The sequence below is a fragment of the Dipodomys ordii genome, unplaced genomic scaffold, assembly GCF_000151885.1.
Source record: "Dipodomys ordii isolate 6190 unplaced genomic scaffold, Dord_2.0 Scaffold88, whole genome shotgun sequence".
NCBI lineage: Eukaryota > Metazoa > Chordata > Mammalia > Rodentia > Heteromyidae > Dipodomys > Dipodomys ordii.
Genome location: NW_012267304.1, coordinates 2,357,021 through 2,384,768, shown reverse-complemented (window position 1 = coordinate 2,384,768; position 27,748 = coordinate 2,357,021). Strand labels below are relative to the sequence as shown.

The 27,748-nt window shown below is 43.3% G+C and overlaps 1 protein-coding gene across 1 annotated transcript; it reads left to right on the top strand.

The window, feature by feature from the left end:
• Window positions 1-16,439: 16,439 nt before the first annotated feature.
• Ripply1 (ripply transcriptional repressor 1) lies at window positions 16,440-26,179 on the top strand. Its single transcript, XM_013025838.1, has 4 exons — window positions 16,440-16,468; window positions 24,112-24,187; window positions 24,788-24,852; window positions 25,366-26,179. Exons 1-4 carry the CDS (start codon window positions 16,440-16,442, stop codon window positions 25,637-25,639), a joined length of 444 nt encoding a protein of 147 aa, XP_012881292.1. The 3' UTR covers window positions 25,640-26,179.
• Window positions 26,180-27,748: the final 1,569 nt, after the last annotated feature.

The window sequence follows — 27,748 nt, the reverse complement described above, 5'->3', positions numbered from 1 at the left end:
CCTGGGCGCTGTCCCTCAGCTCTTCAGCTCAAGGCTAGCACTCTACCACTTGAGCCACAGCGCCACTTCCAGCTTTTTTCTTTTTGCTTATGTGGTGCTGAGGAATCGAACCCAGGGCCTCATGCATGCAAGGCAAGTGCTCTACCACTGAGCCACCTTCCCAGCCCCTCCCACTCTTTTAGTAAACCCCTTACCCTGCCTCCTCCCTAGGCAGCTATTACTGTTTATTTTGATCATTCACTTTGCAACCAAGTTCCTTAAAGAAGCCATTTAATATTGATTTCCCTACCTCTCCACCCTGCCATGTACTTCTTAGCTCTCTGCTTCCAGTTACCCTCCACAAGAATGTTTTCATCAAGGTTATCACTTATTCCCAACATCTGATACACATAGTTTGGTTATTTCAATGTGTCCACCTTCCTCAAACATCCATTTCTTGTTTTCTGTACATCATCCCCAGTTTTCTCCACCTCTTAGTAACTCTAGCTCTATGCCAATGACTTCTAAATTCATGCCTCTGCTAGTGATCTTTCTTTTGGGTTTGATTTGATTTTTTGCAAAACAAGGTAAGCTTAGGCTGGCCTTGAACTCACACTCCTCTTGCTCAGTCTCCTGAGTATTTGGATTATAAATGTGCACTACTATGCCTGGTTCAGACCTCTATTGAACTGAATGTTTGAATAATCAGCTGTATTTACTACCCAATAACCTAGCTACCCATTGTCCTTAACCTTTTCTTGATCTATAATCATTGTTGAAGTCCCATTAGATCTGCCTTCAGAAAGAACTATGTATCCACCCACATTTATCCACCCTTACTTCCCAATGATTTCTAATTACATTACTATCCAGTTCATAGAATTGGTTATCCACCCATCAATGATCTTTCTGAAGTAGAAATCCGCTTACTCTTTGCTATGCTTATAAACCTCAGGAACATTTCATTCCTTTCAGGATGAAGTTATAGCTCCTAGGAAAGTCATTTAGGTTTGACTCCTGGTTTTCTTCCTAGCCTCATCTCTCATCATTAACCACCAATGCCATGCTTTATGTTCCTGCACACACACATGATGCAGCCATACATGAGCAGTGAATCTGCCTTTATGTCTATCTCCAAGTCCTTGCCACCCAACACTTGTTTGGCTACTTGTTTATTGTCTTTCAGAATCCATTTACTTGAAATTGGCCTTGGGCCCTCCACTTCCCACTCAGGATGGGTTAAATACTTTTTCCTTTGAATCTTCTAGCTATTTGGGCTCTCAGGGAAAGTTGGTAAACTATGTTGAGATGTGAGTTTTCTTTTACTCATTTTTGTTGTTGTTTACAATACTGGGGATTAAACCAAGGGCCTCCCTCTTGCTAGACAATTGCTCTACCATTTGAGCCAAACCCCTAGCACTTACCTTGAGGTTTTTATGGGGAATACCTCCTAGCTCGCAGAGGAGCAGTTTTTGCTTCAGTCTTTCTGGAATGGTGGCAGAAAAGCCAACCCCGAGTTTCCCATGGAACAATAGTATCCCCAAAGAGGAGAACTTCTAAGAACCTGTCCTGACTCGGTACCAATAAGTAGGAAAGTATGTTGGGGCATGGAGAGAGTAGAGTCAATAAAATGTCCTCACAGAGGCTTGGAATCTTTATAGAGTGATTTGGCATAGCTAAGAAGTTGTCAGAGCGTATTCAAAATGACTCCATGGGGATTAGCTTCCATACAGGGTGAGGAAGACAAGATGGACAAAATAGCAAGTGACTGGGTTGGGAGCCAGGCTACACTCTGCTTGTATTTGATGAGCAGTAAATATGAAAACCTACTTTGTTCACCTCTAGATTTTTGAATCTGTAATAAGGTAATGGGGACAGAAGGTCATTTTCACAAGTAGGCAAGACTGAAAAGTTGTTGTTAGAAACAGCTATCTAGGGGAAAAATAAAGGCCCAGGGTATAAGATTGCTCCATAGGAAATGTACTCATTACCTTGCTCATGTAACTGTAACCCCTCTGTACAGTATCTTTACAATAAAAAATATATATTAAAAATAAAAAATGAAAGAAAAGTTTCCAGCTGGGTGCTGGTGGCTCGCCCCTGCAATCTTAGCTACTCAGAAGGCTGAGGAATCATGGTTCAAAGCCAGCCCAGGCAGGAAAGTCCAAGAGACTCATCTCCAGTTAACCACCAGAAAACGGGAAATGATGCTGTGGATCAAAGTGGTAGAGTGCTAGCCTTGAGCCAGAGCTCAGGGACAGTACCCAGGTCCTGAGTTCAAGCCCCATGACCAACAAAAAAAGGAAACTTTCTTTGAGGGGTCTTAGAAGCCAAATTCTGGCTGCCTAGGGTACAGAGAACTGTAGGCCTTGCCAGCTGAATTTGTCTTCCGGGAATGAAGCCAACATATTCCATGGCCCAAAGGCTGGGCAAAAAAGTTTCACTTAGGATCCTTACCTAATCTTCTTTAGGGGAGGGATTGGAACCCCTGGAGAGGATTAGGAGGGTTAAGACTGACAGAAGCTCCTGAATTAACTCCTTCTCACCTGAGTACTTGTCCTAATACTCTCCCCATCTCTTGTGCATAGCACCCCTCCTTTGCAAGCACTTTCAAAGGACAAAGTGAGACAACACAATTTGGGTTCTATGACTGAGGGAAGGTCTTTCTAGAAATGATGGAAATGATCACAGCCCTCTCTTGTCAATCAGCCTCATTTCTCCCAATACTATCCACTCAGTCAACCTCATTTCTCCCTAGATTTAACAGCCCTTTAGAGGAATATGATATACTTGCTCTCCACTCTACAAACTTCCTCTAACTTCCAACAGATCTCCTAGGTGGCAAAGATATTCCTTTGAGACCCTGCTTTCTAAGAAGTTTCTTCTTGGAACAATTCACCTTTCTATCTGCATCAGTTGATTGGTAACAGCTCAGGGAGTTGCAATTGGATTGAGAGATTTTCTAATTGTTTTAAAAAGAGGTTGACTGTTTTTTTTTTGTTTTGGGGGGTTTTGTTTGGTCTTGATCATCCAAGTAGAGCATGCTTAGTTTAGCATACTTAAAAACACTGAAGGGATGAATTTAGCAACAATGTCCCCACTTATAAGTGCTGTGAATGTTTTGGGTTAAATGCCCCAGTCCAAACACCAGACTGGTGGGGAGAATCATTGAAGGACTTAAAAGGGAATCCTTTATGCCTTCACCTCTGTAAGCTTCATGCCAGGGAGGGCTATGGAGCCTTCCCAAGCCTCCCACAGTTAGAGCTCTTTCCATCTATATTTACCCTGATTTTTTTGTCCCAAAAGCTGCAGCCAGAGAAATGTTAAGATTTGAAGAATGGTTTCTCTTACCCTGTACTTTCGAAGACTGGAACATTTGTGACAGCTTCTGGGAAACAAAAACCATCAAATACCATAGGAATCCATTTCCCATAACACCCACTAAGGAGCCCAATGTAGTCCAGCTTAACTCCACTGTGGGCTCAAATGGCACCAACTAGGAAGGAGAAATACCAGCCTAGGCCAAGTAAAAGAGCAGCAATCAAGTTAGAACTGAGATACTTACAGAGCAGTTCACTTCTTTTGCAGCACCTCTGCAGAGATGTCCCTGGAGAGGGTGGAAAGGATCCTGACAAAAGAGAGCCCAGCCCAAGGGTCCACAGTCTAAGGTGATAAAGGATTTCTAAGTGGTAACTGCAGCTTTGCAAAAATCCATCTGAAAATCTGAGCCTTATTATAGATGAGAATTAAACCCCTGAGGGCTGGGAAGGATTGAGGTACTTAAAAAAGGTTTGGTGGGTTTTATGTTTTTCCTGTCAAAAGTCCAGCTGGGCTTTTGTGTGGTGACCTCTGTGAGCCCAGGAACAGCCTTGGGTGGGTGGAGAGGTTCGCCGAAGGAAAAATTCAGAACATTCCAACTTTGGAGGAGGGTTAAAGAGGAGGGCTTTTTTATGCCCATTAGATGTCCCTGGCTATGGGCCTTGAGGCCCAGCAGGAAGTAAGCCTCATAAACATAGTCCTGCTGCAGGCACTCTCCCACTCAGTTTGGCTCTCCAGACACCTTCTCAGCCCCCAGCACTACCCTACCCTTAGGGCCAACTCTGACACTCAAAGGCAAATATGTATACCATAGATACAGTCCTACAAGGTAGTATTAATATGGCTACCATAAAGGCAAACTCCTTTCGAACAACACATAGCAGTATCTTCTACCATGTTTTTTGAGCTTCTGAAAATGATTTTGTACTGCAGTGATTAGGTGTCCTCGTTGAGTGGAACAAAAGCTATAAAAAAATACTACTATCAAAAGAAAAAGGGCTGGGGCTGGGAAGGTGGTTCAGTGGTAGAGTGCTTCCCTTGCATGCATGAGGCCCTAGGTTCGATTCCTCAGCACCACATAAGCAGAAAAAGATGGAAGTGGTGCTGTGGCTCGAGTGGTAGAGTGCTAGACTTGAACTGAAGAACTGAGGGACAGTGCCCAGGCCCAGAGTTCAGGTACCACTACTGACAAAAAAAAAAAGAAAAGAAAAGAAAAGAAGGGGAAAAAACCCATAAATGCTATAGAAAAGAATCCAGAGAATAAAGTGTAAAGAAGAAAATAAAGGTCTGCCATTATGTGTAGTAGCCAGAGAGAGCATTGCTAAAATATATTTTACAAATTTGAATCATGGTATCCCTACAATTCTATAACCTTATCATTTCTTCTAAAAAGATATATCTGGTCCCATGTCAATTAAAAACTAGGGCTACATTCTTTTCTTACTGCTTTATTGCATTACATTTCTTTAACCATCAACAGGTATTTATTTCCTTTGTCACTATTAAAATCTTTTCACACAATTCTGGAAAATTCCTGGCATACAATTGCTAGATCAAAGAATGTATGCTTTAAAAGCTAATACAATATATTATACAAGTACAGAAGCTGTTACTGCTCACCTGTGAGAAAACTTGGGCTCAGTGGGATTCAAGAATGAATTATACCACATCTCATGTTTCACATCTAGATCTGGCATCTAGATCTAGTTTAGTAAAAATTTCTAGTGTACCACCCTGACTCCTTCCTTCCCAAGGAATCCCACGTACAAATGATAAAACTCATGACTATTATTGATTGAACTGTCAGTACCAGGCACTGTGCTGAAGGTTTTCATATACTTTATCTCACTGAGGTAGTTCAGAACAGGGCTAGCCTGAAAAAATCTGGAGTTTGACTCTGAATCATTATGCTTGATTCCCTTTTTCACATAATATCTAGGCAAACAGATTTGTTGCCTAAGGTGTATTTAGTGATGCAGATCACAAATCACTCTCCTTCCTAAAGCAGCACATTCCTGTCTTGCAGGCATGAACGGTCAGTTGCTCCCCTCGTAGTCCTTCTGAGCATGAATCTCTCCAAGATGTCCCTCCTTAGCTGCTAAAGGGCAGCCATGCTTAAATTCAGGGAGTCTATGATCATGAAGGCAATCAAAGTCAGGAGAGATACAAGACTAACCTCGGGCAAGTCTTTTCATCTTCCTTCTCCAATCTTTACCCAGCTGACTCCCCAAGGCTAATGAGTCCATTTCTTTCTTTTCGACAAGCGTGCATTACTGGTACAGGGGCGGGGGGTTCATTGTGGCATTTCCACACATATGAACAATGTATGCTGATCAACTTTATTTCCTCTATCACTCATTCCAATCCCATTCCCCTTTCTTAAAACAATTTCAGCAGGTTTCATTGTTCTAATTTCATATATGCAAATCACATGATTATATTCATCCTCATTCACTCTGTCATCTTCCCCCCACCCTTCACTGATACATCCCACAAACAGAACCTGTTTTACTTTCTTGTTATTGTTTTCACTGTGTTAATTCCACAAAAGGGCTCTGCTATGGAATTTCAGATGTGCATATGTTATATTCTTTCTCAAAATGACCATCTTTATAATGAATCCATTTCTAATGAAAATATGTTGGCATGTAGAAAATACTGATTGGGAACCAGGGATATGGCTCAAGTGGTGGTGCACTGAGTTCAATCCACAGTACTGCCTAAACGGGGGCGGGGGGGAACAGAGACAGAGACAGATAGAGAGACAGAGAGAAACAGAAGGAAGGAAGGAAGGAAGGGAAAGAGGGAGGGAGGGAGGGAGAGAGAGAAAGGAAATAAAAGAATAGAAGAAAGAAAGGAAATGCTGGTTAAATGAAAGATAGTAGATGTAGAAGTGGAGGAGCACATTATCAGTTCAGTAATTCTGTGCAATTGAGGCTAGGAAAAGGCAGAATCTTAGGAACAGGTGCCAGGGCGGATGAGGGCACTGTGCTGGCAGGATGTGGTTACCAAATTGGCAAGCGCTCAAGGACTAGGTTTTAACAATGTTTCATACAGGTCTGCCCTATCAGATCCTGGTGGAATCATGCCAAAGTGTATAACTCCTCAGGGCTGAACTTGGGTGGTGCCTTAATCATTCTGCTAAGACCCCCTTGCTGAGATCCATGGAGCCTAGTCAGGAAGAGGATGGAGAGGAGCCTGAGAAAAGCAGTGTCTAGTAGAGAAGTAATGTAAGAACAAAGGAAGGAAAATGGGTCTGGAAAGTGATGGGTTAGGGATCAAGATGGGAGGGAGGTTTTTGAGGAAGGAAATCTAAACAGCCTATACAAAGCAAGGTTTTGGAAAGAGTGACTGTTGTACTATGAGATGTCTAGAAGGAGAAATAAGATTTATTTGAGAAGAAATGTAGCAAGGATGCAAGACTAGGAGAAGGAGTTAGGTTCTAGGGCAGAAAGAAGCTTAGATTTCATCTTGACTATATCACCAAACCAAGAAATTCTTGTCACCAATGAGTCCTTGGCACCAAATCCAATGAAAGCTTTTCAGGCTTTCATTTCCCCACTTCTATGGAGTGTTCAATATCCCCCAATAATTCCCTTGCTTGGAATGCGTTCTACTCTTGGCTTGTGTGATACACAACTCACCTAGTTTTCTTTCTAGATCTTAGCCTACTCTTTCAATGGCTCCTCCTCTGTCAGACCTTACCTCTGAGTGTTTCTTGAAAGTTGAGTATAGAATAGTAGTTGTGAGGGCTGGGAAGGTGGCTCAGTGGTAGAGCGCTTGCCTTGCATGTATGAGGCCCTGGGTTCGATTCCTCAGCACCACATAAGCAAAAAGAAAAAAGCTGGAAGTGGTGCTGTGGCTCAAGTGGTAGAGCACTAGCCTTGAGCTGAGGAGCTGAGGAACAGTACCCAGGCCCAGAATTCAGGCCCCACTTCTGGACCCCCACCCCCAAAAAAGAATAATAGTTGTGAGAGCCTGAGGAGGATATGGGAATAGGGTATCATAAATAAGATTGTTAATGAGGACAAAAGTGCAGCAGGATAGGAAGAATAATTTCTCATGCTCTCTACTGTCATACAGTCAGCACGATTGACAGCAGTTAATGGAATATTGCAATGTAACTAGGAGAGAGGATTTTGAATATTCACCATACCAAAACCAATACATGTTTCAAGTGTTGGATATATAAATTTCCTTTACCTATGCATTGCACTTTGTTTATATGCTTTGAAATAGCTCACTGCACTCCATAAATATGTGCAATTACCATGTATCAATGACAGGTTTTTAAAGTATTTTAAGAGGCTGGAGATAAAGTACAGTGGTAGAACACTGGCCTAACATAGGCAGAGCCAAGTTCTATCCCCAGGAATTCATAAAACTTTTTGTATGTATAGGTATTTTTCCAGAACTGGATCCAGGACATTCTGTACCCCACTCTGAGAAGTCTCATTTGTCCTTCTGCTTTCAATGACCCTGCATAATTTGATATTTTCACCTCAGACTTGTCTGGGTTTTAGCTCTATGTACTGGCATCTCATTTAGGTCATTCAAAGATGTTTAGACAACACATCCAAAATTGTGTCCCTTCTTTGAGTCTCATTGTGGATCCCAGGCTGGCCTAGAATTTACAGTCCTCCTACGGATGACTCTTAAATGTTGGGATTACAGACCTGTGCCACCATACCTGGCCCAAAATTGTGTCTTCTATTCTCTTTTGAACTAAAAGCAACATTCTCTTAAGCTTCTCTAAGAAAGCCAATTGCTAGCCAGGCGCTGGTGGCTCACGCCTGTAATCCTAGCTACTCAGGAGGCTGAGATCTGAGGATCACGGTTCAAAGCCAGCCCGGGCAGGAGAGACTGAGACTCTATCTCCAATAAACTACCAGAAAACCGGAAGTGGCGCTGTAGCTCAAGTGGTAGAGCGCTCGCCTTGAGCTAAAGAGCTGAGGGACAGCGCCCAAGCCCAGAGTTCAAGCCCCACGACCGACAAAAAAAAAAAAAAACAAAGAAAGCCAATTGCTGAAGCCAGAAGCCTGAGATTTAGCATTGAGTCTACTCTTTTCTTTAACTTTCCACACATTTCATCTAATCTGTAAATCCTTCCAATTTTATTCCAAAGCATAGCTTTTCTGCCTCTCAACATGTTTCTACCCTTCCCTCCACTATTTGTAGTTCTTTCTGAGACACTGCAATAGCCTCTTGGTTTTCTGCTTCTGTTCTTTCCTTTTTTACGGTCCAGCCACCAAACAGTAGGTATGCATGACCAGACTCACACCTAACTCTCCAAACAGAATTTGTGCTACTTTTCTCCTTACAATGTTCCCTCCTGGCCTTCTCTGGGCTTTTCAAACATGTTTTCCAGCCCTTCAGCTCCAGGTCTTTGTGTCTCTGACTCCTTTCTTTGGCCTGGGTCTTAGCCTCATCTTCAGAAAACTCCATAACATTCAGGTTTCAGCTTAGACATTGCTCCCCAGGTTCCTGAGACCGCTTAGAAGTCCCATCTCTGTGGTTCCAAAAAACTTGTTTTGTTTGTTCATACTACCACCACTATCCTACTGAGGATTTTCTTTGTGTGTGTGATTTTTTTAGTATTGGGATTTGAACTCAGACCCACATGCTTGGTAGGCAGATCCTCTGCCATTGATCAGCCCATAATTATTTTTGTTGTATTTAATTCAAGGTCTTGCTTACATAATCAACTTCAAACTTATGATCCTCCTGCCTCAGTCTCCTGAGTGGTAGGATAATAGGCGCTCAGCACCTCCTGGATTTTAATTGCTGCTTCTATTCCTCACTGGACTATGACTGTTTGAAGGGCTTGTCTTTCATTTTCATCACTCTATTCTAGTAGCATATAAGTGTTGCTTAGAATTGGACCAAAAGGACAGTGTGGTGAAAAGAAAAATTGTGGATGGATCAGGGAAGGGAGAACTCTGGGAAAAGAGGAGGAAGAGGCAAAACAATGCTGTAATGGAAGAGGTGGAAAAGAGGATCTTTTTAATGAAGGGAGAATAAGAGAAGAGCCCATGAAGATATGAGAATGAAAAAGAATTAATAGGGAGGACATGAAAAGGATCTGAAAATCTATGGGAGGTGTGGAGCAAGTGGTTCCCAAGCCCCAGTGCATAGACTTTTTTTTTGGTGTGCCAGTACTAGGGTTTGAACTTAGGGCCTGAGCACTGTCCTTTAGCTTTTCCTTTTTTCTTTTCTTTTATTAATTTTTGTGCATTTTTATTGTAAAAATGCTGTATAGAGGGGTTACAGTTACATGAGCACAGTAATGAGTACATTTCCTATTGAGCATTGTTGCCTCCTCCTTTGTTTTCCCCCTACCATCCCTTCCCTCCCACCTCCACAACTACCCCCCCCAGCCAAAGTTGTAAAGTTTGTTTTCCTTTAGCTTTTTCACTTGAGGCTGGTACTCTCTCACTTGAGCTACAGCTCCACTTTTGGCTTTTTGTTGGTTAACTGGAGATAAGAATCTCACAGACTTTCCTACCCCTAAAGGCTTTGAATCATGATCCTCAAACCTCCTGAGTAGCTATGATTACAGATGTGAGCCACTGGTACCTGACACAATGCATGGACTTTTAAGAAGGAAGGAAAAAGTGGATAAAACAAAGCCAATCTTTACATAAAGTTTATGAACTTAATTAAACATCCATAATTCCATGCTTATCCTTTGAATACTTCTAAGTTTTCTTTTGTAAAATAACAAACAGTAATATATTAATGCCTCTAATTACAAAAATTAAAATTTGGCAACTACATGTCTCTCGTTTTAAGGAAGCTTGAAATTGCACTGGTCTGTGGAATGCTAAAGAGAGGAGAGTTCTGGAAGGGGAACATTCTACATCAGTAGGTATCACAAGTGTTGTCTCAGGATACCTCCTACTCCTAAAGATTATTTAGGTATAAAATTGTGGGGATGTATGTCTATTGTCTTAGCACTCAGGACACTGAGGATGAAGAATCAGAATTCAAGGCCAGTTCAGGCTGTATAGCAAAACCTTGTCTCAAAATTTAAAATTGTCTCACATCTGTAATCCTAGCTACTCAGGAGGCTGAGATCTGAGAATCACTGTTTGAAGCCAGTCCAGGCAGACAATTCAAGAGATTAATATTTCCAGTTAACCAGGAAAAAGCTGGGGTGGAAGTGGAGGTGTGCCTCAAGCAGTACGGCTCCAGCCTTGAGTAAAAAATGCTAAGAGACAGCACCCAGACCCTGAGTTCAAACCCTAGTACGGCACAAGAGAGAGAGAGAGAAAGAAAGAGACAGACTCTGTCTGTCAGAGATAGAGAGATGGAGAGACAAAGAATCAAATCTCACAAAAGTAGCTGGAGAAAGGCAGGCATTAAATAACTTTTCCAGGAAGAATTCTAAGATCGACCCCCACTCCAGTGACTCACCTGGCTAAAAATTCTCTCCTCTTTGAGGATATTTTATAATGAGATACTCTATGGTTATGTTATATAGAAAATGGAAATATGTAGGTAGACCTAACCACAGGAGCCCTTTTGAGAGAGAAAATTTTCTACTGGCAGGAAAGGAAGTGGGATTCAAGTGTGAGAAATACCTGCTGTGTCATTGATGGCTTGAGAATGCAGCGGCCACCTGGGGAAGGGATCTTAGAGCAGAGAACAACCATTGGATGACAGCCAGCAAGACAGTGGAACTCAGAATGAACTAAGTTCCACTAACTACCTTGGGAGGGGATATTTTTTATTCAGAGCCTTCAGATAAGAGCCCAGCCCAACTGACAACTTGACTTCAGCCTTGTGAGACCCTAAGCAAAGAACACAGGTGAACTGAACTTCCGACCTAGATAACTGTGAGCTAATGAGTATTAAGGTTGCAGTGATTTCTTATGGCAGCAATAGAAAACTAATAAATTGTGTGGGCTTCTTCCTGGTAACTACACCTAAACTTCACAAGTAGTAATTTCTTCATGTTTATTTGGGGTATTAAACCACAGTTGTATCAATGAACCTTTTGTACTCTTATACTGAAATCCATTGGATTATCTTGCATTTTGAATAGATCCATTATCCATGCATGATTTTGTAACATCATACATTAGTCATTTGGAAAGTATCGGTCCATTCAGTTATACAGATCTTCTGATTGTTGACTCACTTCATGATTATACTATATAAAATAATGTTCACTAATATCCCCACTAATCTTATCAAAAATGTCTTTAAGGGTGTTGGGTGTACTGTTACTCAGTGTCAGTACAGCATTTCCAAGACAGTGCTTTTTATTTGAAGGCTTAAAGTTTAAGATCGACAAGTAGTCTTAGCTATTTTCTTTGAGGTGACAGAAACACTTGTTCATTTTCAACAAAGTACTGACCAAATACCCAAATTTGAATAACCATCATTTGTCCATTTAGGTATACCATAAAAAGTTAGCTAGAGCTGGGTGCTGGTGGCTCACACCTGTAATTCTAGCTACTTAGGAGGCTGAGGATAGTCTGTGAGACTCTTATTAATTAATCAAAAAGCTAGAACTTGAGGTGTGGCTCAAGCAATAGAGTGCTAGCCTTGAGCAAACCAAAAAGCTCAGGAACAGGGCCTGACTGACACACACACACACACACACACACACACACACACACACTTAGCTGGGTTGGCTTTCAACTCAATAACACAAGTGATTTTCTTCCTAACAACCATCCATACTTCCGTATGCAAAAGTGATACCTTCTATTTTTATTGTACAAGTTATTAAAAAGACATCCAACAGGTTGATATGAGGTACAAATTAGGAATTTGCATTGTTTCATTGAGTGATTTTTAAGTAAAACTGACATTTTGTCTACCAGTAGGAAGTACATTGGTGAAGAATAACATGGGTAAGAGGAATACAAACACTGCCTTGGGGGTGGGACATGCCATGGTGGGGCCCCAGTTTGGCATGTACCACCCCCAATTGCTTTGCCTCCTTTAAGGTCAAATCAACACACACACACACAAAAAGCCAATGATGTCTTAGTAGTCTCATGAATCTTGACTGAACCATACCCCCTGAATCATAGAGGCCTCTGAATAATTTAGGCCATACTTGTAGGGTTGCTTGTTCTAGGCCAACACTGGAAAGGGTGGGAAGACACTTGGTAGAGATGAAATTTTCATCCTGCTTAGAAATATCCTGTCACTAGAGGAGGTGGTAAGGAATGAAGAGGAGAGAATTTGGTTTCCTTCTCACCTGTGCTATGTCTCTTCCTATTTCTAATCTGCTTTGTTCCTGATCTATTGTAGCCATGTCAACAGCCACCCTCTAAAATCATCCTTCATTCTGAGATCTTGGATGTTCTGTCTTACAAGCCAAATACTAACAGGGGATCCTGTAGTGACCCAGACACCTGTTATGGCTGTTTGCCACTCCACCTTATAGCCCTGTGGCTCTGCTAAACTAAATCTATTTGTCTTCTCAGACCAAATACCTATGTCACCACCACACCATTCATGGGAATGAGCACCTGCTGTGTACCCAGTCCTGTGCCAGCTTCTAATGGGATGGAGGAAGTATGACTTAGCCACAGCCCCTTCCCGGATCACTTCAATAGAGGCTTGTTTCACATCTGCAGAGGTAATTTAAAGAGAAGACTAGCACCCCTTCATGGGAGAGGAGCTCTTATGCAAGGCCTGTGGTAAGAGGCATATGTTAGTATGGCTTTGAGCCTCCCTGGAAGAAGAAGATTCAAGAAGGACATGAAAGGAGAGGTAGAATTCCTGATTGGAGGAAGACAGAAGGCATTGTAGGCATGTACAGGGACTGGGTAATAACCAGCCTGCTGAGAGCTAGGAAGAGAGTTTTTGGAGGTGGAGGTGAGGCCAGCAGTGTGGGGGACATTTGTGAGTGTCTGATTTATTACCATCAGTCCTGATTTACCCCTGCAGGTGGTGAGTAGGATGGAAGCTATGCTGAGGGAGCTAAAGCTGGCCCAATATGTAGACAACACCTGGAAGTGTAGGAATAAAGAGAACCAATGGCAATTTATCCACATTACTTGAGTTCATCCTTACTCCAGCCCTGTGAGATGGGTTTTACTTTGTTCATCTCCAGGAATTTGAGGATTGGAGAAATGGATTAACTTACCCAAGGTCATCTGGATGATAAATTACTAGGAAGAGATTCCAACCTAGACCTATATCCACAGTCTGTACTCTGAAAAACTATAATCTATGATGGTTATGGTTATTATGATGGAGGCGGGGCAGGAGAAAGGAATAATTATGATAATGAAAATAGCAAATGGCTACTGAGTGCTAAACACATGTCAGGCTTTGAATAAAATCTACACACTGTTTCATTCAATCTTCATGACATTCTGTGAGGTAGAGATAATTATGATTCTGCTTACCCAAGTTGAACTCTAGAGCCCAGTTTTTGCAAAACAGAGGAGCCTGATGCAGAATGGCAGTGCCTGGCACATGGTAAGCACTCAGAAACTATTATCTATTTGAATTGCCATTGTCATCATTTCTGGTGGTACTGGGGTTTGAACTCAGGGCTTCATGCTTGCTAAGTAGGCACTCTATCACTTGAGCCACTCCATTCCCAAACCAGCCAAAACTGCAGTCCCTGTATTTGTCCTTTCCTTTGTCTTTAGGATGACAGGCATGCACTCCTACACCCAGACGTTGGTTGAAATGAAGTCTACTAACCTTTAATGTCTGGACTCTCCTCAAATCCTGATCCCCTGATCTCTACTTCCCAAATAGTTAAAATTGCAGGCTTTTCACTGGGCATGGATTTGTGTTGACAATTTTACTGTTTGTTAGGATATGCTTCAGAAGAATATATCATTTAGTGGTTACCAGTATCTGATGGTGATTTAACCTGAATCACCAGGACAATGAGACTAACAAGACTGCATTACTTAGAATTCAGCATCATCTGGAGGGGATGTGGACAGAAAGGAACCTTACTTCATTGTTGGTGGGAATGTAAACTTGTTCAACCACTTTGGAAAGCAGTATGGAGGTTCCTCAAAAGACTTCACATAGAACTCCCCTATGACCCAGCAATCCCACTTTTGGGCATTTACCCAAATGCTTACAAACAAGACCACACTAAAGCTACCAGCACAACTATGTTTATTGCAGCATTATTTACCATAGCTAAGATCTGGAACCAACCCAGATGCCCCTCAGTAGATGAATGGATCAAGAAAATGTGGTATATATACACAATGGAATTCTATGCCTCCATCAGAAAGAATGACATTGCCCCATTTGTTAGGAAATGGAAAAACTTGGAAAAAATTATATTAAGTGAAGTAAGCCAGGCTCAAAGAAACATAGGTCCCATGGTTTCCCTTATTTGCAATATCTAGTATATGTATGAGTCAAGCGGAAAAGGTCAGATAATGTGATGTCAGGAAAATGAACCCTTAGATATGTATTTTAATGTTTTTTCTTTCATGCATGTGTTTCTAACGCATTTATAAGATTATCTCTTTGTTGCTTTGTATGTCCCTCCCCCACAGTATAACCCCTGCTTTCACTATATTTGATGTCAGTATAACTTGTGGAGGAGATGGGGAAAAACCAGTTGTTTAAGGATACAGGTGGATCTGATGCAACAATGAGAAGTACAAGTTGTCATGTCCAAAACGAGATTTACAACGTCGGTGGGGGGGGGGAAGGAGGGGTGAGGGAGGAAGGAGAAGGATTGGGATGGGGGGGAGGGGGGAGGCTGGGAAGGGATGGGAAGGGAAGGGTAAACAAAGGAGGAGGCGGCAATGCTTGGTAAGAAATGTACGCATTATCCTGCCCATGCAAGTGTAACCCCTCTGTACAGTATGTTCACAAATAAAATAAAATAAAATTAAAAAAAAAAAGAATTCAGCATCATTCCATCTTCCCAAAGTCTAATGATAGGCTAGGAAAGGAGATGGTGTCACAGAAGAGGAGCTGAAGAGACTGGTCTGAGAAACCATGCCGAGACCTAAACTGGCTAAATTAAGGAGAAAAGGAACCCAGCTGACCTTTCCAAGCCCCCTCCTTCTTGCCCTCCTCCTCCTCCTTAGAGTTTTGTTTTTCTAGGCCTCTGCAGTCCAAATGAGGAGCAAATGGGGAGCTGCGAGAGGCTCTGCCAAGAAAGCCTGCACCACATGGGCCGCGGCCCTCACTCAAATGGCGGGCCAAGAGGCAGAGGGTGCAGGAGGAGAGTTGATCTAGCAACAAACTGTTCTCCAGAGGGGACTCCTTGTCCCAGGAGCCCAAAGAGCTGGGTCTAAGACTTGGCACATTTGGGACATTTGGACTTGAGGACAGAGGCCCCAGGCACCATTTGCTATTTTTGCTTTGGGGACAGGCTGAGGCAGGGGAGAGGATCTTCTCCTTTCCTCCTCTCTCAGAACAGGCCCATTCTCCACCTGGCACCCTCACTAGGCCAATATAAATTTTCTGTCCTCAACCCAGACCCCTGGTTCAAGAGGCAGTAGCTGGAGGAAATAAGGAAGATCTCCTTTCTGGATGTGGGAAGAAAGCTGGTGGCTAGGGCTTGCAGCCCAGCTTTCAGGGTCATGCTTCATCAATCAGTGCTTGCTGACCTGGGCTCAATGTGTTCCCTGGGTAATTGACTTTCCTCCTTGTTGCCCCAGTGGCAGAAGTGTGGGCAGTGATTAGAGCACAAAGACACTCTGAACTGAAGTCCTGCATTTATCACTTGGAGCTCTGTGACCTTGGGCAAATTCTCTAGTCTCATCTACAAAAATAAAGCTTTTAGCAGTATCTTTCTCGTGAGCTTGCTTGTAAGGCTTAATCCATGCAAAGCATTTAGAACAATGCTTGGCACATAAATGTTTAACAAATGTTCTCTACTCTTATTATCTGCCTCTGTGCCAGTTCTTCCTGCCAAGATTACATTTCCCCCCCTTTTCTGCCTCTTTAAACCCAGGTCAGGTCAGTCTTTCCCTCGTTCATGAAGTCTTCTTGGCATTATCCATTCTCCTGATCTCTGTTACTCCCCAGTGAATCCAGAAACATTGTGACAGCAAAGGGCTGTGATGTGACCAGCACTGACTCAATGAATCACACAACATCTGTACTCACTCCTTTAGTGCTGTCAGGTATTTTGACTGTGACCCATTATAAGAAAAGTATTTTATGGGGCTCAGAGCATGGCTGTAGTTGGTAAAACACTTGTGCAGTATGTGCAAGGTCCTCAGTTTGATCCCTAATACCAAAAAACAGAAATGAAAACAATAACAAAAAGAAATATTTTTTAATGATTCTGAGCATAGTGACACTGTAATCCTAGCACACAGGAGGCTGAAGTAAGAGAATTATCCTGACCACATAATGCATTTACAATCAGCCTTAACTAATAATGAAACTGTTTCAAGAATAAATAAAATATAACAAAAAGATATTTTACAGCATGACCCAGTGGACGCATTTGTGTATATTTATATGTAGATATACTCATCTAAGTAAATTAAAGAATTCACAGAATAATATCTTTCTTACCACATATGACCTCCTCTTCTATTTGCTATTCATTTTTGCTGAGTGCTGGTAGTTACGAACTAAATTAGTTTTAAACTCTGTCATGGGTTTTGATCTTGAGTTTCCCTTCTTCTGTGATAAACTATTCAGGGTGAGATTAAGATGTTCAAAGGCCTTAACCCCTGAAAAGATTACAGATGAATGACCTATTCACAGTGTGTGGAGGGCTGAGGAGGCAGAAGCCTGGAGAGGAGTATGGAGTTTTCCTTTGGACAATTAGGAATCATTTAAAGTCTTTTTTTTAATTGTGAACATACTGTACAGAGGGGTTACAATTACATGGGCAAGATAATGAGTACATTTCTCATCAAGCATTGTTGCCTCCTTTGTTTCCCCTTCCCATCCCTTCCCATCTTCCCCTCTCAATCGTCCCTCCCCCACCAAAGTTGTAAAGTTCATTTTTCAACATAACGACTTGTACATCTCATTGTTGCAATGGATCCACCTGTATCCCTATTTAAACAATTTGTTTTTTCCCTTCCCCTCCACAAATTATACCAACATCAAATACAGTGAAAAAGCAGACAAAAACCACACTCAGGTGTATATTTTAGATTAGTGGGCATGTGTTAGGAGAATTGATTGGCAAAATGAAGTCAAGGACAACCAGGGAGCTATTTCAGATACCCAGGAGAAATAGGGACAAGGCAGAATAAGCTATCAATGAAACAGCTAGGAGAACAGGGAGTATGGAGTTGACAAACTTGAACAGTAAAAAATGAAAATCAACAGGGAGGCTGAATATGGTGGCACATACCTCTGTAATCCCAGCATTTGGAAGGATAAGGCAGATGGATTATGAGTCTCTGGCAAGCCTGGGCTGCAGAGTGAGACACCCTGTCTCAGAAAAAGAGTCAGGAGGGCTGAGGGTACCTGAGTAGATCTGATACTGGTTTCTGAGTGGGTCCAGAAGAGATTTGTTAGGAAGAAAACTTATTCAGCTTTGGAATGAATTTGAGATAACTATTGGGAAAACTTCAGGCTAAAAATTTAACTGTTCTTTTTTCATTTATTTGATAAATATGTATGAGACTGACATAGAGAAACTAACATTTTATTTTGTTAGATGAGAATAATATTAAGAAAGTAAACTAACATTTGCTATCAACTTCATTCTGAAAAAGAATTGCTTTACCACCAAAAAAGTAAAAGGACATATTGTCAGAATGAAGAATAATTGTTTATAATAGAATACATATAGATGTTAAAAATTATCCTAGTAGAGTGCTTCTCCTTTTTTATTTTCATTGTTATTATAAAGGTGATGTACAGAGGGGTTAAAGTTACATAAATCATATAAAGAATACATTTCTTTATGGACAATGTTACCCCTTCTTTCACTCTCTTCCAGTAATCCCCACCATTCCCACGTTTCTCCTTTTATTGCAACCATTGAAAACATTAATATGCACCAGCCTCCTCTGAGGACTGGCCTTTGATGACCACTGATAGTGAATATGGACAAAAGAGAAGTAAGCAAAAGAGACAGTGAGACTTGGGCATGGTAGTTCCTGCCTGTGATCTCAGCACTCAGGAGAGTTAGGCATGAGGATTATGAATTAAAAAACAGCGTGGGCTACAGAACAAAAACATATCTCAAGCAAAAAAAAAATCACAGCACAACACTCAAAAGAGAGACTATAAGCTTTAATTACACAGAGACAGACTGAGGGGCAGGAGGAAAGAAAAAGACAGAAAGTGTGGAGGTAAAGGAGGGAGAGTGATCAGGGAGGCCAAAAGAAGAGTTTCAGAAATGAGCACTTGGCTCACAATGTCTTTGTCACCCAGAGTTCAAAGAGGTCATGAAATTTGGCAAATAAGAGAGCATTGGTGACCTTTGTCAGTGCCCTTTTCATGGGAATGATGGAACTGGGGCCAATTTGCAGTTGGCTGAAGTGTCGATGGGAAGCTGGGGAAAGTATCAGTGTAGAGCTTAGACTGTACTTTCAGTGAACCTGAAGATGATAAGAAGAAAAGAGAGAACAAATGCAGAGATTTCACTCACAGACACTATGTTGAAAATGAACTATACAAATTGTAGGTGGGGATGGGACGGAAAAACAGAGAGATGAGGGAAGAGGTGACATTGTCCAAAAAGAAATGTACTTATTACCTGACTTATGCAACTGTACCCACTTTGTATCTCACCTTGATAATAACAATCAACATTTTAAAAAAAGAGACAGGAATATTTAGGGAAGTTATGGACAATAAAAAAAAAGAAAAGAAAGGAGGGACCCATAGAGAGGGAAGGAGGAAGGGAAGGGAGGAAGGGATAAAAAGAGAACAAGATAAGGGAACAAAGGAACACAGGGAGTGTGCTTGCTGGGAGATCAGAGTCAGGCAATTCATACTCAGAAAGAGCTGGTATGGAGAAGCCAAACTTGACTGGAGAGAAGGAGCATGAAGTCTTAGAGGAAGGGCTCAGACAAGAAGGGTGGATGAGACAAAGGCCCAGTCTAGGTGAAGGGATTAGCCCTTAAAGAAAGGGTTACCTTGTCCCCTGAGAAGGGAGGACTTGGAGGGGAAGGAAGTAGGAGAGCCTGGCCAATTGGGGGTGGAAGGGAGGGGGGATAGGGCACTGAGGTAATTCACGCTTGAAGGCCTGTGTTTTCTCAGGGAAGTAGGAGGAGAGGTTGTTCCGAGCAGGGCGAGGCGTGGGGCAGGAATATGGTAGCAAGCTGAAGGAAATTTGGAATGTGGCCCAGGGAAATATAGAGGCCCTGAAGACTTGACAAGGTAACTAACATGTTAGAGGTTGACTAAAGGGGATCTGCCTGGCAGAGTTTCATTGAGGCTGTCTTCCAACAGGTTTGTCTCCCAATCCAGGCTGTGCACACTCTGAGACAAGGTCCACATCTCCTTCTTTCCAGTCCATTCCCTCTCTAGGCAATGTGCATCAGTGTGTGACCCAGAAGGGACACGCAGTCCTCTCAGGAACTCTGGCAGAGCAATCACTGACAAAACTTACAAGCACAAAAGGATTGTTAGAGAAAACACAAGCAATATCTTCATTTTTCCAGTCTTTATATTGGTTGACATACACTTTTTCTGCTACCCTGCCAGCCACCTGACTCTTGTTCTGTGCTAAGTGCAAATGAATGGCAGTGCTCCCATTTTTGCCCAGCAACAGGCTTTTAATCCTGCAAGGCTTGGGACAGGCCAACAAGAGAACCCAAGGCCTTCACCTCCCACAGGTTGAAAGAGCCTACGAGCAAATAAGAACAGTTGTGTAGGGAAAACAACTAGCCAACATGATAGTAGTATCTAAGGCTTCCTGGGCTCTAGAAGAACATGTTGGAAGTGGGGTTATAAGGGGCCTCTGAGCCATTACTGTGGAGGGTTGTGAAGAAAGTGGCTAAAGGAACACAAGTTCAAGGGGGGGGGGCTAGCAAGATGACTGGCAAGACTCTCCTTTAGCAGGAACCATTTCCCTCCTGTCTCCTGCCTATTGTCAGAGGCTACCCAGAGGTTAAAAGGACTCTACTGGGTGACAGTATATCTTGAGCTTCTACCTCCCTCACATGTTTCATCCCAATCTGCTCTAAGGCATCCCTCCTTCTTATCCTCACCCCTCATTGCACCCTGTGAATACTCAGGGTCTCATAGAAGCTGGGACTTCCCAGCAGCCCTCACTTCCCCAGGATTCCCCTTTCAGGTTTCACGATCCAGCTTGTACTTTAAAAAAAATCTCAGGAACAGACTGCTCTCCCTGATCCAAAGCAGCACATTCCACTGGACTCATTTCATCTCATATAATAAACCTCTGTTTATTCAGAGGAGGTGCAGTGCCAGGGCCTTGGGTTAGGTGGTGGCTGAGCTGTTAGAAAGTTTTCCTTTGATTGAGCCAAAATGTGTCTCTCTGGAGCTTCTTTCTCTGGGCCTCAGCCCTGCACTTTGAAGTCACACAGAACAAGTGTAATCACCTTGTGGTCTAATCCTAGATATTTCAGAATGGTTGTCATTTTCCTAAGAGTTTCCTCTCCTTCAGGGATTTCCATGTTCTCTTCCATTACTTCTTATTTTAATCTGTCACTTTTTTTCTATTAGTTCTTCCCCCCCCCCTTTTAAAAAGAGCATACTGTTTCTTGTCCAAACAGGTTTCATTGTAATATTTCCACACAAGTAAACCTCATCCCCTCTCTCTCCTATTCTCCTCCCCCTTTCCCTACTTGAAAAATTCCACAGGTTTCACTGTTCTATTTTCATATATGCAAGTAAATGAGACTGACAGTATTCATCCTCATTCATCTTCTCCAATAGCCCTTCACACTCCTGCTGGTGCCCAGTCTCTTCTATGTGAGCTAGTTTTACTTTCCTGACATTCTTTTTTTTCCAGTGTGTATTAATTGCACCAAGGAGTTTCATTATTATATTTCAGATGTGCATTTATTGTGTTTTATTCAGAAAAACTCTCTATATTGCTTTCTTTTCCCCCATCTGTCTTTACCTCTTGGTACCCAAAAACTACCAGTGCAGTTGTGGAATGCTTTTTGAAATTTCAGGAAAAATCATGAAGAAAGATGTTAAGAATTCTCTTACCCTCAGAACCAACAATTGTGATATCCTTTCTTCTAACTAGTCTTACCTGCATACTGCATAAACCACACTTTTTCTTACAAATATGGAATTGCCCTGTAAGCAGTATTTTAGAAGTTTATGTTTTTCACTCATGAAAATGTTATCTTTTTCTTTACTCTTCTACCAGGCCATTTTTATCAAATTATTTAACTGTTCAATGATTTCTTTAACCAGCTATTTACAAGTAAGGCATTTAGATTGTTCCCATTTTTCTTTGCTGCAAATCACATGATGAGGCTGGGATTGGAAGTGAGCTGCTGGTGGAGGGGGAAGGTGAGAAGGGAAATGAGAAATCATAGAATCCAAATTGATCATACTATTTTATCGTCTGTTTTTTCCCCCATTTTCTATGTTGATCATTATGCTTCGTAAAACACAATTGTGAATATCTCTTCAGAATCTGGCTACAAAGATTTGTCCCAATTAATGTAACTGGTTTCCTATTAATGGATGTTGAGGTTGTTTCTAATTTTTGATCATTACAAACCAGGCTGTGATGAATATCCAAGACACTAAATCTGGGCTAGTGCTGGACACTGAGGTCAGGGGGAATATTTTTGAGACCTCTAAAGCATAAGGTGCTTGCCAGTAGTTGTAACTGGAAGCTTTTTGGCTAAGGCCCAGAAGGCTGGCTAAGGCCAAGGACTGTGCTCAGCCTCTGGGCTTGCCCAGGGTCAGTACCCATTACCTAGCTTCTGCACAGAGTGTTCAAGCTGGCAAGGCCCTTGAGGCCCACTGGGCCAGTATCCTCATCTCACGTGAGAGAACCTAAGCCTGGGATGGTCTTTGGCAATTTAGTGTGGGGCAGAAATCTCCCTTCCCTCTGCTCCTGGGATCCTGAACTGGAAGCTGAGCTCTGAGATTTGGAATCTGCCCCAGAGGCCCAGGGAGCTGCCTGCGGCTGGCTTTCCCTCACTGCATCATTACTGCTGAAGCCCAAGGGGTGTGGGGAGCATTGAAAGAAGACTTGTGATTTATTCCATAGGCAATTGAGCCATCTCCATCCAGAACCCTATTTTTTTCCTGACCCTGATGATGACCTGGTTAATGGCAGTTACCCTCTATCAGGCCTACCTGGCAAATCTCTTTGGGATTTGAGCTGAAAGAGCCGGTGAGTCCCTCACTCCCCTTGGAGGGGGCAGCTGTCTCTTGTCACTGGGAACCAGGTTTGCTAAAAGCCTGTCCACCCAACCATCAGTTCTACCCCCCCACCCCCACCCCACAATCCTAGGTCGTTTTGGGTGCTAATGAGCTCCCCTCCTTCCCCACTTGGGTCTTGCTGCTGCCTGGGGAATTCACACAAATGGTGTGAAATTTGTCCTGTCTTTGTTTTTCTTTCTGACTTGGAGCTAAAACAAACCCCTCACCCCCCCATTGCAACCCTGTTTATTCAACTGGGAGAGATTTCACACCCAGGAACCCAGCTCTCCTTCCCTGAGCCCCCTCCTTAAATCTTTGTCCCCTCCCACACCCCTACCTCACACTCTTGGAATAATTGATGAGTCCAGGCACAGCTTATAAAAGGGTCTCTGGAGAAAGACTGAAAGCATACCGAAGGTTTTGAGACGTAGGAGAGCCCACAGCCCACCTGGCCTGGTTATCCTTAAAGATGAAGCCTGCTGTCTCTGCTGCTGCTGCTGCTACTGCTACTGCTACTGCTACTACTGCTACTGCTACTGCCGCTGCCGCCCCTGGCCCAGCCCTGGCCCTTACCCTAAGCCCTGCCTTAACACAAACCTCTCAAGCAGCCTGTGGCTTTTCACATCCGTTGCCCCTTCTCCCTTCTGGACAAGAAGCACCTGGGAGTGAAGGGTAAGTAGAATGTGGTCTTGGTCTTAGACAACCTCAACCAAAGCTTAAGGGGCTCCTGGGGGAAGGAGGTGGATGAGATGCCCATGGTGCCATTCTCTATGAAGGGATGAGGCAATGCCCTCACAACCTTCCTTCCACATCTCTGGCTGAATTATTTCATCTAACTTTTCACCTACCTGATCCTTCTGGGTGACAGGAGAAGCTATGGGGGATAGGGAACATTGCCAAAGCTGGAGGCCAAGCAGTCAGGCCCTCATGAGCCAGCTTGCAGAGTCCCTTGAGGGCCCTGGGGAAGATTACTATGAACACTGAGCTTGACACAACCCTGACTCTGACGCCTGCATCCAGGACGGCAGGGGGGCGGGGGGGAGGGTCATGGAGGGGACAAATCTTAGACAGGGTGATGCTTTTTCCTGGCCACTCCATTCCATTGCCACTTGCTCTTTGCTTACCTTTGGAAGTTAAGGAGGGTAGCTGTGGACCCAGGAATATTTCTGTTCCCTCTTTTCCAGCTCAGGAAGGAAATGGGATTCTGCCACGCTTCTTCTTGGAGCACAACAGAGAAGACCAGATATTTTTCACCCAACCCTTGTTTATTCCTCCAAGTATTTCCTATTCAACTAATGTTTCCTGCAGCATTTGCTGTGGACCAGGCATTGTGCTAAGTGTTGAGGATTCAGATGTGATCAAACAGCTCATGGAAACAATGGGATCGGAGCAATGATAACATTGTTGAAGCAGAGAACAGAGGGACGGTCAATCCTGGCCTTGGCTCAAGGGACTTAAGGAAATTTTCTTAGAGCACATGGCCCAAGAGCCAAGCTTTCTGGAAGCCACTTCTGTTAGTTCAGGGAGCCCACGTTTCAAATTGATCTTTCTTCTTTGTTATAGAGGAACTTGTCTTTGGAGGCCCTGGCTGTCTTCCACAAATGACCTCTTAAGGCAGGTGAGGAAACTGGTGGGCTGGGTGTGTTTGAGTCTTTGTGACATGCTTTTAGAGGAACACACAGCTATATGCATTCACTGGCCAGGTCCCTTCCCAGAGATTCTCTGAGCTCAGTCCCGAGCTGTAGATCTGGAGAAGTATCCTCGCAGCTTTGCTAACATTTGGTTCTCCAGCAGTTCTGTGGTGAGGGCAGGACCAAGATTTCTAGAGCAAATGGAAAGCTGAGGAGACTGAGGCTCAGAGTGGAGAGGAGATTTGGGCAGGTCTCCCAGCCAGTGTATGGTAGAGCTCGTAGTCAAATCCCTATCTTCCTGGCACTTTGTCTGTATGCACCCCACCTCCCTGAATCTTTGATGCTTCAGTCAAGCTCTGTGTCCTGGACAGCTTCCAAACAGGCTGGGACAGGGACCACAAAGCAAGCAGACCTCCAAGACTCTGTTCACTTGTTTTTCAGTCAGATCCAGGACAGACTCTCGTGTTACAGAGCAGAGTTGGGAGGTGGTGGAGCCCAGGGATGTCTAAGGTCTCTTTTAGGCCCTCCTGCATGTTTCTGACCTCTAATGTGCAGGCCATTATCTGGCCTTGTACTTTGAGCTACATGCTGGCTTTTGCTTTGGACAGGCTGCTCATGGGGCAACAGCTGCTGAGGCCACCAAGGCTAACTCTGAGTTCCATCACCCTGTCAGGTAAGCTCCTGGCCCCGAGCTCAGAACTTGATACAATCCATTAGCTCTTTAAGCCCTCACAAAAAAACTCACAAAGCAGGAGGAAAGAGGCTCTGATCCCTGTTTGATTGTTGAGGACACTACTACCTAGAGAGGTTGAGGGATGTAATTGGCGGAAGTTACATTCTCTGGATAAATTATTGGTGAACTTTTATGTACTCAACTGTGAGGAATCCTTAGTAGGAAGAGATGGAGAGCACAAGACCAGAGACTTCTTCCCTAGAGCCTCCTGGGATGTAGGGGTGGGATTACGACATTGCCACACACCATAGTTGTAGCACTGCCAGAGGTGAACTTCCTTCCTAGAGGCAATTTTGCAGCAGTTCAGAAGGCTCTGTTGTCTTTCTTCCTTTCCCTCTAACTCTTATTACTGCAGCTAAGAGAAAGGGGTTGGAGAATAGTTTCTTCCTAGCCCTAGTAGCTCATGTACACATGACAACAGTCTATGCTAGTTCTTTGTGTCTCTGTCCACAGGCTCTTCTGGCCTAAATCTCGCTCCTTCGATTACCTGTATAGTGCTGGGGAGATTTTACTACATAACTTCCCTGTCCAGGCCACCATCAACCTATATGAGGACTCTAACAGTGAAGAGGAGGAGGAGGAAGAAGACGAGGATGAAGACAATGAAGAGGAGGAGAAAGAGGAGGCCAACAAAAAAGGGCCAGGAGGGTGTGCGAGATTATCAGAGTGTACACCACACTGGGTCACAGCTCACCCGCCCTCCCCTCCCCTGACCAGTCCAAACTGAAGCAGTCAGACTGGGGTTTAGTATGCCTGGCACATTTTTGAGGGCATCAATTAGCCAAGAGTCTCCAGGCACAGATTTCTGGACTGAAAACTGTGTCCTCCAGTTACCCAGCTCACCCCTGGCTTCCATGAGTGGCCTGTGAGGCTTGGCCTTGGGCATCTCATTGTCTGAGCTGCTTTTGGTATCTACACTGGGAAGGTCCTAGGAGCTCTAGGGGAAGGAAGATCTGCTTTCTGACATCCCAATGAACAGAACCGGACCCTATAGAGAGGAAGCACCGACTCCTCAGGGCCTTTTGACCCGTCAGCCTTCTTAAGTGGCTACATACACCATTCTCTCCAAGCCTGACGGCTGGCTTCACATCAGGGACCCCAGTACCAGATCCAAGCAAAGTTGGGGTGCCTTTCTGATGGTTTTGGCAGGAGGGGAAGTGAGCACAAGAGAATCAGCTTGCTTTGGGGACCCCCTCCATGTTTACTTGCTATTATCCATTTAAGTCTATGTGTTGGCATGAGATGAATCAGAAGAAAAATAAACTGGGTGATGTTTGCCTTTTTCTTGGAACTGTGTTGATTTCTTAACTGAACTCTGCCCATGTTGTGAAGCCATAGGCGGAGGACGAGGGGCGGAGGGGGTGATCAGAGACCAGCTCAAGGCCAATTTGCTGCTCCACCTGAGGTCAGTTGACAGATTTTTCTCCACTGAGATGTAGAAATGAGGGACCCAGCATGGGGCTGGGCCCACTGTATCAATCTGAGAAATCAGCATTGTTTAAATATCAAGGACAACTTAGGAAAGAAACAACAACAAAAAAAACCCCGAAGGACCAATTGAATGTTCAAATGAGTAGACAGATTTGAGGGGTATCATTGCTTTTGAGCCTGGAGATAGCTATTAGGCAAAGTGTTTGGGAGCCATTACTAAATCCATCCAATTTTATCTCCTTGGCTCCTTCTGTCTGTACCATCGCTCAAGCCTCTGTGTTTACTCCTGCCTTAATTCCTTTTCAACTAGTTGTCTTGCTTACAGCAAGGTCTTTTGCAATTTGGCTTGCACACCGGACACTAGAACAGACTAGGTCATACCCTTGCTTCACTAAGAGCTGGATTTATGGTCTGTTTGTCTCCCCACCCCCTTTAGTCACAGGTCCCCTTGAGAATCAATGGCTTTTCTACCCAGAAAAATCCATGTTTGTATACACACCTTCAGTGATCTATAGTCACAAGTAAAGCCCTTAATGTGATATTTGAACTTTCCAATTTGCTGAGATTTATTTCTCAACACTTGGAATTTCCCCTGCCTACCCTGGGATGTGGCATGCTTTCTAACGTGTCCACAATTCTAAACCTCTGGCCTAAAATGCCTTTCCACCTTTGAATGCCATGTCATCTCCCATTCATGCAACAGAGCAGTTCATACAACCCTCCTGGGGGAAGCTTCTCAAAGCTCCCGAGTCCAGGCTGGATGCTCTCCCCCTCCATATCCAGTGCCTCCCCTAACATGCACCTGTCTCTCTTCTGATGGCACTGAGTTTGATATTCCTATATGACTTCATACCACCGCACTCATCCAGACATGGAGGAGGTACTCAGGAAAATACTGAAGGAAAAATTCTTAGGTCCTCTCACAAAGCACAGTCACCCTTGCATTTTCTCTGTGTCTTTGCTTAGTTTCAAAGGATATCAGACCGTGTCATCTTATTGAGTGGAACAATGACTATTTGGTCTTTCCTTTTTCTCTGAGATAAACAGCTTTAGTTCTGAGATTCCCCCAAATCAGACGCTGCCATTAGCAGGCCACCAAACTCACACACTAGTGCCATCTATTGGTCAAAATTGAACTTTTTTTGTTTTTTATTTTTATTTTTTTAAATTAAGGTTGCCAGGTAGCTAGCTAGTTGATCTTTGACCACTTTAATTCTTTTAGTCCTTTTGTTTCTGTGTGTAAGTAAAGTGGAATCTCCCCTGGGCTAGCTGCATGACCTTGGGCAAGACTCTGGTCTACTCTGAGCTCCAGTCCGGTCTCCTTATCTTTAAAATGATAGCTCCTCTCAGATTTTTGTGAGATTCTATCAGAATATATGTGTGTGTGTGTGTGTGTAAATTTATA

Excerpts from the sequence above, each read along its gene's own strand:
- Ripply1 (XM_013025838.1), top strand. The coding sequence starts at position 16,440 with ATGGCTGTAGTTGGTAAAACACTTGTGCA. Across the intron at positions 24,188-24,787 it reads TGAGGAAACTGGTGGGCTGG|GCTGCTCATGGGGCAACAGC; the intron begins GTGTGTTTGAGT and ends TGCTTTGGACAG. Across the intron at positions 24,853-25,365 it reads GAGTTCCATCACCCTGTCAG|GCTCTTCTGGCCTAAATCTC; the intron begins GTAAGCTCCTGG and ends CTCTGTCCACAG.